Source organism: Wasmannia auropunctata, unplaced genomic scaffold (assembly GCF_000956235.1).
Source record: "Wasmannia auropunctata unplaced genomic scaffold, wasmannia.A_1.0 LD336071.1, whole genome shotgun sequence".
NCBI lineage: Eukaryota > Metazoa > Arthropoda > Insecta > Hymenoptera > Formicidae > Wasmannia > Wasmannia auropunctata.
The window spans coordinates 1,106,580-1,126,990 of record NW_012026819.1 but is presented as its reverse complement, the minus strand read 5'-3'; the positions used below and the strand labels follow the sequence as shown (position 1 = coordinate 1,126,990).

General features: G+C 37.8%; 1 protein-coding gene across 1 annotated transcript in view; it reads left to right on the top strand.

Moving 5' to 3' along the window:
- LOC105449891 (leishmanolysin-like peptidase) overlaps nt 1-20,411 on the top strand; it is a 251,269-nt gene that overhangs the window by 189,321 nt on the left and 41,537 nt on the right. Inside the window, exon 3 of the mRNA XM_011689342.1 lies at nt 9,940-9,970. Coding sequence (XP_011687644.1) covers nt 9,940-9,970 — 31 coding nt within the window. The remainder of the gene's footprint in view (nt 1-9,939; nt 9,971-20,411) is intronic.

Here is a 20,411-nt window from a genome sequence, read left to right as displayed (position 1 = left end):
AAAAGGCATCCGGAAAACTGAAAAAGTTCTGATAACCGTCGGTTCTACCCTCATTCACACGCGTCGTGCGATAAGCTTTAATTGAAAGGCATTTGCGATCGAATGGGTATTTCGAGACCGCAACAAATGCACTTCTACGAGCGGGATACGATCTAATAAATAAAATTGTAGTGATATCACTTGGGTACACGAAGCTTTCCTTTTATAACTATTCTTTTATAATCGTGTTACGTTACTTGAGAAAATTACATGCTTAAAATTTCGTATTCGTACACATTAAGCGTGCTTTCTCGATTTTACGTTCTCATATTTATTATGCGCATGACTCAACTTTTCTACCTCTCTTTTCTTCTTTTTTTTTCTCTTTGCACAGCGAATTTACATTCCCTGGCGCTTTTGTATAGAAGCTGACTGCAAAAGTCATATAAGCTGAATTAAATGCTCCATAATAATAATAAACAAGTGCATTATGTCATGAAATATGACACAGTTAGAAAAAAAATTGCAGAATCATCAAAATAGGGGATTGCCAGACTCTATAGAAAAATGGATTTGGAGTTTCAAGCGTAAATGCATTTACGTTAGTTGCACAAATTTACTGCACATTTTCTCATTTCAAATAGTCGTATTCGTGAATTTCTACGGACATAAAATATTAATTTGCGCGAGGTAGAACTGGTGATATTCTTGCCTTATATATCTGGTTGAACAGCGATATCTTATAACTCGTCTAGCGAGCGCAATCAAGGAGCTCGGTGCCTCTAATGCACCGTCAAATGAAGTTCGTGATTTCACTGAGTCGATTCGCTACGGACGAAAATAATACAGCTGCGCAATAAAAGAAACTTTGAAGAAACACTGCCATTATGGTGGCCGTGCCGCGAAAGAAATACTTTAACAGCAAGCGATCGATCGAAGTTATCGCACTTCTACGGCACTAACGACGCGGTCGTTATCTTAGGAAAGTTCTTTTTTTTTTCTAATTGAAAAAGAGCAATCCCTCCCCCATCTTTAGCGAGAGCACAGGAGGTAGAGAAGGAGGAAAGGAAGGAGGAAGAGGAAGGGGTTGAGCGATGCAGCTTAAGCGATCTCGGTAATGGATGGTGGAAAATAGTTTTCGTTATCGTTGCCATGACGGATGGTCTCCGTATCGGGTAAACGATGTTTCGCCTGTATAACCCGTCCCGGCCATTGCCGATTCCTTAAGCTGTCCTCGGAAAGCGCCGTCATATCGCAACGCTAAATCTCCGCCGACGAAGGGTAAAGCGTAGCGACGTTAGCAGCGCGACTTGACGCGAGAGAGAGAGAGAGAGAGAGAGAGAGAGAGAGAACTCTCTCCGTGGAAAATGTAAGGGGTGGAAGATCAAGGGTCGACCTTCGCGATGAAGGAAGTAAATTACTGGCGCTCATGAATTTTTTATGGGCTGTCGCAAGGCCCCGTCATCGTCGTCGACAAATTCTCGAGCGGCTCGGTTTAATGAGGCCGATTAAAAGTCGGATATCAAACGCGCGGCTCGATCGTCAAACGAATGCATAATGCGAAATCGCTGCAGTAACGAAATACCAATTCCCGCGTTAGCCAACGTTGAAATACATCGTCCCGTCCGTCCGTCGGTGAAATGAAAATCTCATTTAAAACTCGCTGTCTCGCGACGGCGAAGTGTTGTCGAAGTGATTACGTATAGCGGCCGTAACGCGCGCGGCCGATGAAATGACTTTTTCTTCACGGTGTGTGTCACGTTTCCGCGGTATAAAAAGCCGGAGACGGCACGTCCACGTGCTCCCGCGTCAAACAAGATGGTAATAACGCGGTAAAGCGTTTAGCGCGGCGCGACGCGGCGCGACGGCGGGTATACCTGCCGTCGCACTTCTTACGCGCGTTTACGGCATGCAGTCGGTGGAACGAGCGAGAGGCGATCTCGTTTCATGTCAGACTGCCACGGCATTAAGTCCCGCTCGCGGTCTTTATTCATGGCGAACTGTCGCTTTAAATATGAAACGGTCGCGAGTCGGTGAGTCGCGCGACGCAGCCCGTTACGACCGTATAAAACGAAGAAAGATTACGACGAATAGGAAAGATCCCAAAGAGCTGTCGTTGCGAAGGTATACACTGTCCCGCACGAGAGTGTGCCAAAAGAAATATTTCTCCTCGTGTTATGGACCAGACTGAGATTTGACTTGGGAAGAAAATTGTCTGATTGATCGTACTTTTTAATTATACGAGCACTAAAAATTTACGCTCTAGAGAGCTATGAAAATTCCATTATTCTTCAATATGAAATATATTTAAAGTCAAACATTTCTGATTTGCCATTTAAATCGAATACGAAAATTGTCTGATTGATTGTACTTTTTAATTATACGAACACTAAAAATTTACGCTCTAGAGAACTATGACAATTCCCATTATTCTTCAATATGAAATATATTTAAAATCGAACATGTCTGATATGCCAATTTAAATCGGTTTCATATCGGAGGATTGTCTCTGGTTACATCGAAATTTGCAATTCTGTAAATATGTAATTTGTCTGTGCACTAGCTTATGCAGTGTGTTCATCTATGTAGATTCCAAATATATACTCGATCAGTGTCATCTAATCCTACAAATTCCAAAATGTGGTATTATAAGTATCCCATATTATAATCACATTATGATATAAAAAGATTGTTATAATCACGTTATCGTTTAAGGATAATAATTTAGGGATATTATGTTATCAAGAAAACAAAAGCCCACTGTCGCTTCGCGCCTGCATATTACGTGCGGACCGCATAAGTCGATAACCTCAGTAACGAAAATTTCGCATTTATATGAGCGCTTCCACACCCGCTATGATAACGCGCAATTCGACTTCAAGTTAATTCGAATAAAGGCTGAATGGGGCACTCTTGAATCTAATAGTCACTTGCGAACAATAGAATCTCCGACTCGCGCTGCGCGAATCGTCGCCCGACGTAGACTAATCTTGGAAGCTAATAGTCATTGTGCTTGCATTTCATAACGAATTATGCACTTACATAAATGCAAATTGTGCGCACGCATACGTCGCCGAGTATGTAAATTCTTGCCCCGCGGATGTTCTGGTTCGCGGTCTGGCGACAACCGCGCTAGGGTGATTGTATGCTCGTACTTTGAATTTACAGGAAACGCACTTTGAGACATTCTTCTATTTATATGAAGTACAAACCAAATGCAATATTTTTTTTATCAGATAAGCGCAAAATCGACTGATCTTTTTGTTCCGAAATAACAGCGAAATACTGATCACCTGTTGTTTAAAAGAAACAGTCTGATAACAAAAATAATTTAATATCTTTTTTTTCCGTTTTTCCGGTAATGAATATATAATAATATGTAATTATAAAATCTAAATTATATAATATTTATATATATTTTACATATAATAATTCATATGACGCAATTCATGCAAATTTTTCGAGGGATAGAGAAAGAAACCGCTTGCTAATTTGATAATTACGTCGTGAAAGTCCGTGAGACCTTATAATGAATCTCTTCAGGCAAGTGATACAAATAGGTTCAAGTGGTCTACGGGAAATTATTTTTACGTCGTCGCTTAATTTGAAAAAAGTTTATCTTCTGTTCTACTATTTTAGCATCATTAGGGAAATAACGAACCTCGCATCATCCGTGAGACGGCTCCTCGTAAAATCTCATGAGATTTCTGCGTCCTATATATTAACTGCTTGACGATTACGAAGCTTTTCGCATCGTAATCGTTAGAATGAACGTGCTTTTAAGTAGGTATTTTAAAAACGTGGGAAATGCTTTGTTACGTTTTCATGTTCCGTATATCGCTGCTATTTTGTCGCGTGCTTTACAGGATACTTTATCTCACGTAAAGGGCTCTTTCGCTACGTAAAGTTTTCTTTTTTTTTCCGCCTTTATGCGACAATAGGCGGTCTGAAAGCGGAGACACTACGATGTAATGGTACGACAACGGTAACGGGGTAGACAACACGCCCGTGGTGCTCCTCGCTCGAAAAATCTTATCACTTGTACACGCTCTCGAGCGCTCAAAGACTTTGAAGAGACGACGAAGTGTAACTGTCGTTTAGCCTGCCATATTGTATGCCACGCACCTTCCTTGCATCCTAATGAGGACTTTAGACGCGGCACTTGTGTATCCCTCCCTCCCCCCCTCTCACTCTCTCTCTCTCTCTCTCTCTCTCTCTCTCTCTCTCTCTCTCTCTCTCTCTCTCTCTCTCCGTTGACGCGCGGGGCCGTTGCGACCGACTGCTACTTTTATTGCTGCATAAAGCGTATGTTTCCTTGAGAAAATGAGAACGTTTAAAAGGATTTTATGCCGGGAATAACGACGCAAATTCAGCAGATGTGGATTTACGCGGATAGAGCGCGCGATTACGCTGGGAAACGTTCTTTTAGTGGCAACATGAATTTTTATTCTCCAAAAGTCGTTTCACCATCCTCGTACTGGCGAACATATAGACATAAGAAATTATAGGTAGCGATTGTATACGTACAATGTAATATCGTCTCTTTCCACGATAACAATAAAAAGTTAAAAATGTCAGATATTTATACATATATATATATATATATATATATATATATATATATATGTGTATGAAACGTAAAAATAAAGATAATCAATTGTACGTTTTTTTTTTACGCGTTTTATCTAAAATGAATTGACTTAAATAACTTGTATCGTATACACTTTCCCCTGTAATGCACACGCCAAATTGTATTGCCAACAGTATTTCGCCTTGCATTCCTTGCAATAAATAGCGAAGCGGGCGATATTTCGGATCGGCCGGCGCGTTAAGCTTGAAACAATCGCATAGCATTGCCATATTTATCCAAGGCAACGAATGACCGCGGCCCCATTTGTAGATCGTAAAGATAATAGAGACGCATAGTCGTAGCCATTCTGTGTCATCAATAATCCAGGACCGTAACGCGGCCTGCAATTTGCAGGACATTAGCACCGCGGTCAGATTTCGGTGTTCTGTGCTACGAATGATGACTGATTTCGTTAATGTAGCGAATACACGTGCATACCGCGCGGTTTCTGTGTCCTATTACGAGGTGACCGAAAGATAAGACCCGCGAGTAATATGATTTCGCGAGCTACGTGACTTCCAACCGCGACGAGTACGCGGTAAAAACATCACGAGTTTTTGCGCTACATTTTTGTTTTATTAGAGTTCGAAATTAGGGAACAAATGTCTGTGGAAACAAGATATAGAAAAATTGTTATTTCACAACTTAGAAGTTATCGATACCGTATTTTTTAAATTATCATTATTAGTGGCAACATGAAATTTTATTCCCTAAAAACCAACATTTGAGGATTCTAGCATCCTCATAATTATTAATTTATTATCATTTCTATCTATTTTTTAAATATAATTATTTTCAGCACATTTTGAAACGTAAAAGACTTTTGCTTATATAGAGCAAATTAAAAAGTATCAGTAAAATTGCAACAATTTAAGTATTTCTCAAGTTCTTTGTATTTTATTTTTTATTTTTGAAATAAATGTTGCGAATGTTTAACATAACGTAACATAACAGTTTTCAGTTACGGTGTTAAAAAAAAATGTCATATACCTATCCGATTATTTATTAAAACAGCATTTGCCAGTTAAATTGTAATAATTGATTCTGTACATATCTGTAAACCTATTAAGCATATTACATCGCTAGACTCAATAATTAGTTGTAAAAGCCTGCTCAAAATTCTGCTACTGCGGGAATATCACGGATGTTATAACCAGATTCACACTCAATTAACACGCTCGCGCTTACGTTGCGCGCGACTCCGCGGTGAGGCGACATTATGGATTTTATCGCGGCGGCCGCTAATTGCTACTGAAATTTATCTGGCGCCTCCATATTCTACGCGATATTACTACAGCGTTGCACTAGTACTCGAGATCATAACTTACCGTCCTAAATCAACACGCTGTTCTCCGCGGTGCTAAAACGCGAGAGTGGTGTCTCGTTTGATTTTGCCGGATAACTCGCCGAGTAACTCGCTAAATCAAGTACGTTTGTTTAAGTTTTTTTGCCTCCTCCCCCCTCTGCCCTAAGCAAAGTTCCAGACTATCGTTGCCAAAAGATACGACGAGACGAAATCGTGATCATAAAAACGGCATGCTTAATGGTAACATTACAAAAAAATCGTTCTCCTTTGTTTAGGTATATATCGTAAATTAAATAATTGTTTTAAAATCATCTCTCAGATGATTGGAATACCACGATTTATACAAATAATATAATAATGTTAATTGATTACTTTTGTGATTTGTTAGCTAATACAAAATTATATAATGCATGACGGCTAATGTGATGGAGGATATGGAAAAAAAAAGGTTTTTGCGCAACGCCAATTTAGATGATAGAGATAGAAACTAAAAGAGATGTGAAAGGTATGTGCTGGCGCGACATGTACAGGAAATTGTATGTTGTATGTAAAGGAAATAGTGCTATAAGACACGGGAGAGAAGTAGACGCGTGAAAGAAGGTGAATGAGAAAAGGAAATAGGGGATGGAAATACTAACGGAAAACAGAAGGCGATATGGTAAAAGAGACAAAAAAAAAGTTAAGGAAAAAGGGAAGAAGAGGAAATGAAGGAGCAGAGCGACATGAGAAGCGAATGAGAAAATAAAAACTAGAAAGATTTCGGATTTCGGAGAGACGGCGGAGAAAATGAGGAAAGGGGCGAAGGGATAAGTTGGATTAGCTGAAACTGTCTAGTGTAAGAAAAGGGCGAAGGAGAGAGAGAGAGAGAGAGAGAGAGAGAGAAAGAGAGTAGGCCACCCGCTCGCGCGCACAGATTAAGCATCTTAATCGCCTGCGAGCAAAACTGCAAATTGCGCACTCGGGTGAAATGAAAATGGCACCGAGTGTACGTATACCCTCGCTTGTAAGGGAGGCACGACGCGCCGCGTTTGAAACAAAAAGTTCAACGGGCTTGAAAGCACCAGGCGAGGAAAGGACGCCGGAGCTCGTGAACGCGGAAGCGAAGGGTGAATGGTCATAGAGAAAGGGTCGCGACTAAAAAGTCAAGACACAGGAGACATGCCCGGTGAATTGGAGACGCTTTGCGTGAGTGAGAGGGGTGTGAGTTACAGCGAGCTTAGAGCAGGCGTACAGATAACTTTTTCTTTTAATCAGCGACGTTAAACTGCCGCTTTAATCTCGGCCCTACAGTTTTAACGCGCAGGCATTCTCTCTATATGATTAAAAACGAGATTGTTTCGAAACTATGTTATTGCATTATAACAATACGAGAATACTTCCTTCGTACACGCGGGCTTTTACTGTTGTGATTGCATTTTATTATTGTAATTTAAAGTTAATATTTGTCATCAAATTTGTTAAGTACCGTTAAATAAAATACGGGGGATACCAGTGATTTTACAACTCCTTTCTTCTTCCTGTTTAATTTTTCTCCTGGGCTTATCTTCGAATATGAGCTCCCATAAATTTGTACGCTGAAAAGGATAATATTAAGTAAACCGGCGCGGCGCGGCACGAATATACTTTGCTGACAAGTAGGTTAATCTACTTTCGCGCAATAATTTTTGTGCATACGTTGCCTTCATTAGAGCAGGGCCGCAATCTCGTCTTTCTTGGCATTTTGTTTGATAATGTATGATTTAACATGGATGGTTATCTCTTTCTCTCTTTCACCCACGACGAGAATTCATATTTACAGAGATCTCACTTCTCGTGAAAAATGTAATACTTGCTGTACGGGAAAATTTATTTTCATTTCTGTTTTGATGTCAAAACAGCAAGTCGTTCTAATGTTATTGTTATCCCTCCCGAGACATATTAAAAATAACAGTTTCACATAAAATGCAATATTTTGCATTCTATCTCTTTTAACATAGTAAATAAAATAATATTCAATTAAAATATTATTGTACACAATGTAATACTGTCATCAACAAATAATGTTAATAAAATCTCGATAATTAAAAACGTACTAGAAAAAATAATAAAATAATGATCTGCAACAATTAACGAACAATTAACGGACGATATATAATGGCCCGATATTTTGTTTGATCATTCGCCAAGAATTATAATGAATATACAAATTTTCATATTAAGGGCAATTTTCATATTAAAAACGAATTCCTCTAAAATTATTCTAGAAAATTTAAACACGCAATTAATGCGAAATATTAATATTAAGTGCGCGCGTTTCATGTTATAATTTTGCATTTCCATATCTAATATTATCAAATATTAAACTGAAACAGAAAACTGCATAGTTTTAATTCCTATATTTTTAGCGAAGATTTGCATATTAGCGATGCTGACGTTTCTTTTTTTTTGCCCACGCGGAAAGTGAATTAACGCAGAATAACGCTGGGCAAAGAACAGCTTTACAACGTTTCTAATCGCCGAAACTCTCCGAGCTCACTCACCGGTCGCGAAACGCGCGCGACGCGCGGAAAACGGCAGCTCGTCAACTTCTGACGTGCTCACACAAAGCGCCGTCTCGCGAGAGTACTCACCGTGAAATCGCGTATCGTCGTACATACCGCACCTTTTTGCCCCTCACCGAGATTAAAGTCCTTTGCGCTTTGTCCACAAGAGTGTCTGACATCCTCCGTTCTCAGCCGCGTTTTGCACGACGTTCCTCCGGGCGGAAGATAGACGCCAGACGAATAAGCCGACGAATAATTTTCTTCAACGCATATCAGGCCGAGCGAAATTAGTCCCGAGGATGAAATGTGGGGTGAGGGGATAAAAGCGGCGGAGGAGCGCGCGGGGGATCGCGGGAGGGATTCGCGCCACCCTAACGAGACTCTAATCTTCTTCCCCCGTTGAAGCTTAGGGCAGCTCGCTCAAACTTTCGCCTCGTACATCGGGTAATTAAAATGTTAATCGAGGAATTAGCCAGTTAAGGAGAAGGTTTGCCCCGGCGTATACTTCGGTTTCGCCCGCGCGTCGTCTGTCTTGGTTAAACGGAACTCGGAAGTCGAACTTTGATCGGGTTTAATGTGAACGAAATGGCCAAAGAGGTAGTAACAATTTCGTTTCATAAAGGACAAATGTATATCGATGTACTTCCAATATAATAATCCATTTCTAAAGCCACTTCAAAATATGCATAACGAGATATGTATGTAGCTATAATAGATTGAACGTTACACAGAAAGAATAATTTTGCTAAATCCAGATCTGAAAATAATTTTTGTTCAATAATCAAAATAATTTTGTGCGAAAGTCAAAATGATTGCTAGAATATCAAAACGTTTTATAGCAATGCTTATCAGTTTTAACATTCCAACAAATTATTTTGATAATTCAATAAAAAATTATTTTTAGATCTATTTTTGGCAAAATTTTTAAACCTTTCAACAAAATCGTTCTTTCCGTGTAAATATTGTTATGGCTTCATTTAAATTGGTATACATATTAATTTCCGAAGTACTCGCAATTCATGAGAATTATATTAATTATTTCCCGTAGTATCGTTACTGTGCAGTTACGATCCCCTCCCCCCCCAATTGGAAATTTAAAGTTTGTAGATCTCTAAAATAAAAAAAATGTTACAAATAATATGCATGGATTCGGAATAAAATGCCGATTCAGTATATGTGTGTTCTACGCGTCATGTGCTGTGAACGTAATCTCTTGGTCATCTACCGGAGCGGTTTGGGATTCCTATTTTGGAAATTAGTTGGAAAATTAGTTTTGGCCACCAGTTTACTACGAACTTTTGAAATTGGTAGGTTGGAGAACTGGCACGGCATCGGGGAATATAGTTTTCTGTCGTCAACGAGTCGCCCCGTACATTGTCAAGTTCTAATGTTATTACAGTTCATTCCGAGCGGCATTTCAACGTCGGTCAGCGACGAAATGTCGACGGAAAATTGTTAGCTTCCGTTACATCTAAAAGACCATCTTTCGCTTTTTGTTGCAGGCTGGACGACGAGAAGCTGGATCTCATTAACGTAAGTAATTTCGATAAGATGAAGCATTACCTTTTACAACTTTAATTAAACGTCTCGCCCGTAGAACAATGTATAGCAGAAATTATATTTATCTAGAATCTGAGACTGAGAATCAGGTCTTGTAAAATTTATGAAATATGTAGTTGCAGTAAATGTAATATTACAATAATGATACAAAAATTAGTGACAAATGAAAATAAGAGCAATATATTAATAATGCTTTTACTGTGCAATTTAATCTCTAATAAAAAAATATTTTTACATAAAGGAGTAATCATTTCAAAGAAACAATTCAAGAAAAGTGTTTAATAGTAGTTGTCACTTCTTACCAATAGACTAATTTAATTGCGCTTTAATTTCAAGGAAACATATAAATCAATTCGGTCCGCGTACAGTCCAAATTTGAAATGATCATGTTGTAGCCTAGACCTCTTTGCACAGGGATCGATTAAAAGCACCGCAATATTAGCTCTCTGTAATCGCGTAAGCCTTCGTACGATTTCGTCGACGTTGATCGACGTCGATATACGGGACAGCAGCGAATGGAAATGGACCATGGTAGAACTACGCATTCCGCGCCATATCAAACGTTGCCGGCGTCATGGCGGCCTAATGCACCGCGTCGCGAGCATAACTGTATGCGCCAAATAACCGGAAATTACTGGGCGCATTTCAATCAGAACCGCCCGGCAACGTCCGTCGCATGGACCATCGTTTGTTCCACATAAATAGACGCCTAGCTTGTATGATAATCTCTCAAATCGAGCCGGGAAATCTCGGGGAATTGCTGGCTTCTCTCTGGAGAACCGCTTTTCCGGTAAAGCTACAGCGAATGAGTCTATATTCAACGGGAAGGGAACGCTCGTTTATCATTCGCATTGCGATTATCTGTTTATCACACTAATATTATAACGGTAAAATATGGAAATTAATAGCAAAAATATGTCCTTTCATAAATTTGATCTCAATTCTGCGGCAAAAAGTTTACAAAGGTTCAATTTAATAATAATCGATGGTTTTAAATTGGACCATTAATTAATAAAATTGCACGACTTCGAAGTCGAGTTTATCAAGAATATGAGTAGATTTTATGTATCACCCAGTTTCATTTTATCTTTTGTACTTAAATTTGTACTTTTGTACTTAATAATTAAATTATTTAAAGTTGAATTTCTAAAAGTGAATAATATTGATTTCCCCAATTGAATTTTCGCTATTGAAAATATCAAGCACAAATCTAATTATCAAGACGTTCTAATTTCTCAACAAAATTCTGTTACTTCTTACAATTTATTAAATCCATTATAAATGTATTTAACATTCATATCTACACATGAACAGAAAAATTATAACGAATTCCGTGATTATACGAGCGCGGTAACGATATTTCGAAGTTTGTCCTTTTTCGACAATATAAAATGGAGTGTAAATTGCAATGGAATAGAAACAGAAATTTGCAATCCAAACAGCATAGAGTGATATTATATACTGTATGCAGTCATCACTGAATATTGAAAATGATTTTCCTCCGTTTATCCTACATCATATTGCGTACATCCGCTATGAAATTGCGCACTTAAGCAGGATAGAACGCAATATCGTGTAGTATAAGCGCCGCAGATTTATCTCGATCGTGTGCATTGCTGTATTTACCAACATGTTCCAATTGCAGTAGTTACGATACTTCACGCGTAGTACAGCAAAACAATCGTCTTTGACTTGGATGAAGCCACATGCATTTACCCTTGCAATTGCACTTCGCCTAGCGATGGGAGCGCAGCTCATTAAATCTCCCGTGTGGTCGAATGTTTCAGCGAACCACGACACTCTAAATAGCCTTTTGATAAATTTCTACGTAAACGTTTTAAACGCGTGCTTTATAGCACACTTTAAATTAAATGTCTTCAATAAGCATTACATTGCACTATAGCGCGTTTTTGCTTTATTTTACTAAATACTTCGTGATACATCAAAAATAATTTTTAAATACATCCCACGTATTTTTTCCGTATCTTATCTCCGCACAACACAACTCAATAAGAAGACTAAATATTCATATAAGAATAGTAAAACTATTATAATAAAAATTAATTTTATTATTTTTTTATACCCTGAGAAAAAAAATTGTTGATTTAAAAAAATATTATTTCATTCAACTAAATGCGGCGGTCACGGCCTGTTAAGCAAACATTTGTTAATTCAACAAAATACTTGTTAATTCACAAAAATATCATGTTAATGATGTATATTTAATTCAAAAACATATATAATTGAATCAAAGAAAACGCATTTAGTTATTTTAACAATTTTTTTCCCAGTGTATGAATATAAAAGTAATAAAATTAACTTCTATACAGTTAATTATATAAAATTGTTAATTATATAAAAATTAGTTTTCCTTGACATATACATATACAGTTAATTGTATGCGAAAGTTAATTTTATTGTTTTCACATATACAGATGTTAATTATACACGTACGTGCAGCTCTTTCAAAAATTTCCGAAAAGTTTTTATTGTATTTTCTATCATCATATCTTGCAAGTGATATATTAGCCGGTTGTAAGAAGATCAATTGAAAGGATACATATTTTGCAATCTTCGTAGATGCCAAGATACCGAGAATCTTTATTTCTCCTCTCCTTTTTCCGTGATGTCAGTATCGAGCATGTGCACCGGCAATCTCAAGAGAGTGCCTTTACTCCACAATCTTCCCCTTGCGTTTTATTGCCGGGCTACACTCCTCTCGCTTGTCGAACTGCTCTCTTGATTTTTCTCAGCCACTTGTTTTCATCGCTCTCTCTTCTCGGACACTATCTCCCAAGGGTGCTTCTCGTTCCGTAGAAATCTTACTGCTCGACATGCGTGTATATGCGATTATAGACATACGTTCTCTAATATCACATAAATCGAAGTAAATATCCTCGGGCAACTCTCAATGGCTTGTGAATAAAAATAGTTAATATTGGTAGCAGATTGGTAGCAGTTAACTCAATTTCGAAGCGCTGTAATCAGCCGTGTAATTTACTTTTTTTACAGAAATATTTAAAAATGTCAATATAAAAATAGTAATTTTTATTAGTTTTCTCATTGAGTTGTGTGGAGTTAAGATACGGAAAGAATGACAATAAACAGGATTTTACAAGAATAAAAAATTTATAATTACGATGAGAGTTTACCGAATCTCTCATTTAAATAACTAATGTGCTCTATATTTTTATTATTAAAAATGCATGAAATGCATTTTTCCATTGGGATGTCATGCAGCGCAAGTCCTTCCATTTGCATATCATTTTGCGGTATATGCGATGGTAATCTCAGGGGAGTGTCCACTCTACCACAATCTTCCGCATATGTCATATTGCCGCTGAACGACAGTTCTGATTGTTCTCGTGGAAAAGAGAACCGTTCTTTTTCCACTCTCGCTCTTCCTCGAATGATATCCCGCATGGACGATTCTATGTGATTCTCATCGTTATTTGTAATGCATACGAGAGGATGACACAGGCATCGATAATAAAATTTTATTCTGTTAAGTCCTGCTAGTAAAATTATTGTTCTTCGATTATTGCACTATTTTATAATTTTATAAATATACCGAAATAGAAAGTGAGTATTTATTTTTATTCTATTAATAACGTTTTATTATTTATACATAACCTGCTTTCCCTCTTTTGTAAATCGAACAGTAATTACGTTATAAAAAAATCTTTTGTATAAAAATGTTTTTATATATTGGATGTGAAATATAAAATTAATTGAATAAATTATATTTCATACATATTGTCGAAATATATAATTGATATCTGTGAATCGTTTTAATGTTTTATTTTGACGTTACGTTAAACGTTCTGTGATATTAATTTTTATTATTATATCATGACAGCGATGACGTAAAATATATAAATTTTACTGCATTATACGAAATATGAAAAAGGAAATATTGATAATTTAATATTTACGATTGTAATTAACATGCAGAAAAACTTTGCGCAGAAAATTTTGTATCAAGCTTAATGAATCTCTAAAATTATATAAATACTTCATGTTCTTATAATGTAAGCACGAATCACGCTTTATAAGTTAATGTAATTTATGTTTAAAAATAACTGGCCCACAAGAGAGAACATATAATTATAACTTTCTAATTAATTTTTTTTATGTTACTCAATCTCGCAGCATTCTCATGTCGCCATTATTACCGATGACAATTTTGCGAAGTAGCCTCCGTGAATGGAAACTTGTTAATGAGTTTACTTCTCGTAGATGTGATTCTCCCGAGGCAATTTAAATTAAAGCGTTATTGTGTTTCATTATTTATTCGGGAATGAAAGGGGAGACGACCCATTTATAACTATTATCTGATATCAGAGAGGCATATACCGATAGGAGAGCGTAAGGCGAAGGAACTCTCAATGGCGGATTTTACAATGGAAAGATCCAGTATAACGATCGTCTTTCGTGCAAAGAGTTCGATCATGGAAACTTTTGCCGAAGTGTGCGCACAAAGAAGAAGGCATGCTCCATGCCTTCTTCGTAGCGCGTCTCCTTTTCTCTTGAAAACTACGAAAAAAGGAAGTTCTCTGCCGGGCGAAAATCTTTACTCCCCCGACTCGTGAGACAATGGCACGGTTTTTTCCTTTCGCGTTGAGATCGATGAAACATTATGGAGAAAGATGGAGCGCGATCATCCCGTCGCCCCGTTCTATTGTATATGTTTTGTCGCGATAAGTTTTTCTGAGCAACTATTGTATATATTGTACGGTGGCACATTTATCTTGAGACTTTTCGTGCGACTAAACGCAATAAAATATGCTCAGCCTTCGTCGAGCAGAAGCTTTTGCTTTGCCACGCACACGTGCGAGTTTACTATCTTCCAGTATAAATTTACACAATTATTGCGCGCGTAGCAGGAGAAATAACAGAAAATTTCTTTTTTTAATACATATATATATAATTAAATCTTGTCACTACAAGACAAATTGGATATCGTCTCGACAATGCGTGGAATATTTTCATAAAAGACATATTAAAATTCTATAATTGTGAGTATAATTTATTTACACATACCTAGGCTGAACAAGAGGTATTATATTGGCTTTAACTCGATTTAAAATAGATTTAGGAAATAAGTTTCTCTCACGGCCAAACTTTAAGGTTTGCTGATGGAAAAGGGACATTTAACGCGACAAAACTCTACGAACTAACTACGCCGCTATATTTAAATTAATTTCTCCGCCCCGTTAAGCGCTCGCCTACTTCATGGCTGCTGCATTTCCGCGCCTATCGTCTCGCGATCGTTGTCGGGCGAGTCATGCACACACCAAAAGCGGCAAAACAGTGTGTCGGGAACAGTTGTCGCGACAGATACCACCACTTTGTGCTCTCTCACGTTTGGCTCTGACATTAATACGGCGAATTATATTGCGAACGAGTTTCGCGAGAGTGTGAGTGCGGAAACGGATTTAAACGATCCGTATTAGCGCAACAGTTATATTTCATCAGTGGATGAATATTCATAATCCCCGTATCTCACGTTTAGCATTATTGTTACACCTCTGCAATACGTTATCTTGATATTAATGATTAATTATCGGGATTATGTAGATATGTTACATCATAACGTAGCTTTGGACGGGAGCAAACTATATTTCCATATCGAACGTGTGCCCCGTCGTTCTTCTAAACGATTTATTATACTCATATTTCGGAGAAGAATTTAATCGAAAATAACTATTACGTTTAACAAGATAATAATTTGCTTATCCAACGTAGGCGAAAGTAAATGAATATGTAATATTAATATTTACGCGAAAGTTGCTTCTCACAAACAATTTGCCAGTAAACGCATATTCATAAATGAATATACGGTACGTATATTGTATAAAATGTTTCATTTTTGAGACAGATTAAAGATAGGGTAAAAAAAAGTTGTAAGACAAAATTGAATTATATTAGCTACATGCTGTTACATGTCTATAAATGATATATGCAATGTACCAGTTTATAGAAACAATAATTTCATGTTCACGTCGATATAAACGAAACGATTTGTACTTGAACGACGTGATGTAGTTATATATATTATAGTTCTCTTGTGTGTACTATTGACGATCGGGCACGAAGTCGTTAAATGCGTATTTTTATATACCGCCGCATGTACACCTTTTACCTTTTAGCGCGCGGGCGTCCCTTGATTCCGAGTCTGAAATGGATTTGTGGAGTTAAAGCACATGTGCACGAGTTTGCCTTTAAATTCGTCATCGAGGCTGCATGTCCCGCCGTCCGTGCTTGCTTCTAAAGGAATTGCGTTTTTCGCGGAACGTGTTTTTATCTATTTCTCCATTTATTGTATTACCCGTATGTCTTTAGCGTTAAAAGCGGAGTTTTAAATTAGTTCATTGCCGTTGTTTCGTATAATAAAATTTAGAAACAAATAAATCGAAGTACTTATTAAGAATTTAATATTGAAACAAACAGCATTAGTTTTGATTTGTACTTGTAAAACAAATGCATGACTTTATATTTAATATAAAATTAACGGTGTATTATGAAACATTTTACGAGAAGTAGCATTTTTTTACAAAAATGATATACTTCATCCGTGAATGATATATTTTAACATGGTTGAGATTTATAGCTGACAATTGCGAATTTTGGATTTTGGCCAACGGAAACGGAAACGTGTAAACAAGTTGAAGCATTTGCAAGCAGGTGTATCGATTCGTCATGCACTATCGAGACATATGTCATACAATATTCTCTTTTGCCTATGTATGTTCGAATGCGAATTTCGCATATAATTCAGTCGATATTTCAACGAGCTGATTCGTACATACATAAGTTCTTTTCTCGGTATTTACCATTATTACATTGCGAGCATCAGTTCGCTACGGAATTAATTAAAATTTTTTGCGATCTGTCGCAAATAGCACGCGATCCGTGACGTTTAATGGACACCAGGTGCAGCGAAGAATGCAGGGCTAATTATATTGATGCAGAAAATTGAATTTTTATCCAACTTACACGCGCCGGCAGCGATAATTGAATTAAAAACTGCGAGTTTTGACGATGAGTTCGCGACTTTTTGCCGTATAATCATACAGCAGCGGTATCTCGGTGACGGTAGATAGATTAAGCCGCAACAAGGTAAAATTAAATAATAATTTGCAACCAGGCGAACCCGTGAATATGTTACGCACGTGCTTGGCGTGCAGGCGCATCGTGTATAATACACTCGCGGGCATACATCCCCGATCCCATTCGCGATCCCATATCGCGAAAGTACATCCCCTTTTTACCTTTATTTCTGTCCTGTTGATTTTATTTGCGCGAATACGCGTTGCGAATAAAACAACACGTGCGGAATGCACGCTCCTGTTCCATATACACTAGGAGCGCCGGATCAATGGAAATAATTAGCCGGATAAAAACGGTAACTTGACGGTTCAGTCGTTGTGTAAACTGCCCGGGTTTACGAAAACTCGTCAACAAATATATTCCGAAATAAATTTTGTAAATTGCACGACGCGTTAACGCGATTGTAACTGCGTGTTTGCAATTTGCTAACGGCACAGCCGTATGTATAAAATAGATAATGACTTCGCATAAGTAGACAGGGATGAAAATCGGGACATATCGTGTATGCTCCTTCATTTTGTCCAGCACATTGTTTACTTATCTCGTAACACGTATATTCTCGATTTAACTGTTTTCATTTTGTAAAATAATGGTAGAATTTTTTGTAACGTATTGTTACATTAATTAATATTGTTACATAAATTTCTTGATATATTTATTCATTATTACATCACTATAGATAATGTGAGTGCATTTCGTCACATAGTTCGCGCGTGCGTGCACTGATATTATTAATATATTTATTAATATCTGTAATTTAATATTTATCAATATTCTCTTTGTAGAGGCTATCAGTCCCGTTTACCTCTTTATTCTCTTGCGCCGCAAAGCAGGCTCTTCTCGTAAAATACAATTTCCGATATCGTGGGAGGAAAGCCGTTTTCGCAAAGGCAAGCAAAGTCGTGCTCCTCTCGAAAGCTCTTTACCGTCTTGATAGCTGATACTATTAAGAGGATCATACACGCGCACACGTACACGTATATATGAGATATCGGGTATCTCGTTCTAGAATGCCATTTTCAATTGTTCAAAATATTATTTTGTAATTTTGTGACGACGATAAATATCGCATAGATAGAGAATTGTAAGGAATATTTTTCTATTATTGCAAGAGAGATATCTATTCATTTTATTGCTCGATGATTTTAATCCACGGACTTATTACGATTGAATAATACGCGGTTCAAAGTCCACGTATACCAGGGGTTTATTAATCCGTGTACGTGGGAGAACTTGGATAGACAAATGATGCTGTTAAAACTTAGGACAGCTATCGGCGGTTGAGGGAAACCAGATCTTAATACCTCGCATGTATTTAATGATGTGCGGTTGCAGACTGTCACGATGTGACGTCCGGAACTCCAAGCGAGGGAGAGTTGTAATAATATACCGACTCTCTCTCTCTCCCTGCAATATCTCCACCAAATTCAACTACTTGTCATATGTACACGTGAATATTATCTCTAGACTAAATACCTTATGATAATATTTGTAATTTATTGTGAAGGAGCTCTTCGCGTTACATGTATAAGAGCAAATATTACCAGCAAATGCGTATGCTAAACAGTTTACGAGCAAGTCTATGTTTATCCTGAGTTTCAGATTTTAACACGTTTAAATAACATTTTCTACTTCACGGTACATTCCTCGGTCGAATCTGCATGCACACCAATTGCCGGTGACAACCGGGTCGAGAGGAGGGGGGAAGGGGGCAATTCGTCTTCCGACGCACGTTATTTTCTTTCGCACCGGTCGCTACTTAGTCACCAGAGAAAGGCAACGAGCGTTCGCTCCATGAATAAAACGCTAGTTATCGAGATCGTAAATCGCGACGAGCATGCCGCGGCCGTTTGTGCCCACAGCACCGAGTGGAAACAGCAGCGCGCGCGCACGGGGTCAGCTGTGGGATTCGTGCATCGCCCGGCGCTTGATTTATTCAGAAAATTTTCACCGCGATACGATTCTCTCCTCATCCCCACCCGCCGCCTTTGCGCGGTAAGTCGAATAATTGCCGCCCCCGGGAGAGTAAATGAATCTAATTGCATCTAAAATTTAAATGGGCGTTTGGCATTTGCATTTAATACCGACGTCTAACTAGCTACGAAGCTCGATAAAGCAAGACCAGCCGCGAGATCTGGCGGCCATCCTCAACGTGGCCACAAGATTCGACGTCCTGAACAGGTCCTTTTGTAAGGGCTCCGCGAACGTTGAGCCGCGCGGTTATGTCGCTGACATGTCACTTAATCGAACGACATACGGATATGGTCGAAATATATTGCATAAAGCTAATCGTTTCAGCGAGCGTTTATCATCCGTTTGCGGAGAATTGAATTATTGTTTTTTATTTTAAATATTTTTACTTCTAAACCGCGATCTGTTTATCTCAATAAGAATTTCCTATTGACTTGAACAGAGAATATCTTTCGACATGTATCTGGTGCCAATGTCCGATATGAATTTGAAGCTTGAGAATTCTCGTTTCATAAGCTTATAAAGAACGTTTATCGCGGTGAGAAAATCTTGTCCGAGTGTATGGAAGTTTAATGCGGCGAATGCGGTCAACTTTGAGCCCTCCACACAGTTCTAAACAGTGTTGCGACGATGTTTAGCAAGTGGCAGCATGGTTATACTAGAAACTTGCCGCTTGATTGCTCGCACGCAGATACGCTTTCGAACATCATGACGCGAAAGGAATTACTTCATCAACGACGTAACATCAAACTTTAGCCCTGTCCCAATATATAGTCCAAGAGAGTCTATCCTGGGAGCTGTCACTAGGTGTTCCAATACGAACGACTACTTCGATTGCCTCGACGACGGTATGTCAAAGCGCCGAAACAGAGTTGCTGTAAGTGCTGTAACTCGTGATGAAAAGAGGGGAAGTGCAGCAAGGTAGCAATATTGTTAGAATATACATTTCATTAATTAACGCTATATACGAATATCTAAAGTTAATAACGTTATTTTATTATTGATATAAATAAACTTGTTTCCGTTTTAACGGAGAATTGCATATCTCTCTAACATTAAAATTAAGTAAATAGTTAAATAATTTATGAATATTTCAATCTCGGACTAAATTTATGTATTATTGATTTATTGTATTTGTAATCGCCATATTTCCCTTGTGGCATAATGATGCTGTCAGTCAGCTCAATGAATAATGTAACACGGTTTGAATTTGATATGCTTATATGCATATATTTTTACGCGTTTGATCAAAATTTGTAATCGATATATTACAACATATAAGAAATGTTGGTGGGAAGAATAAGGAAACATTTATTTTTTATTTTACTCA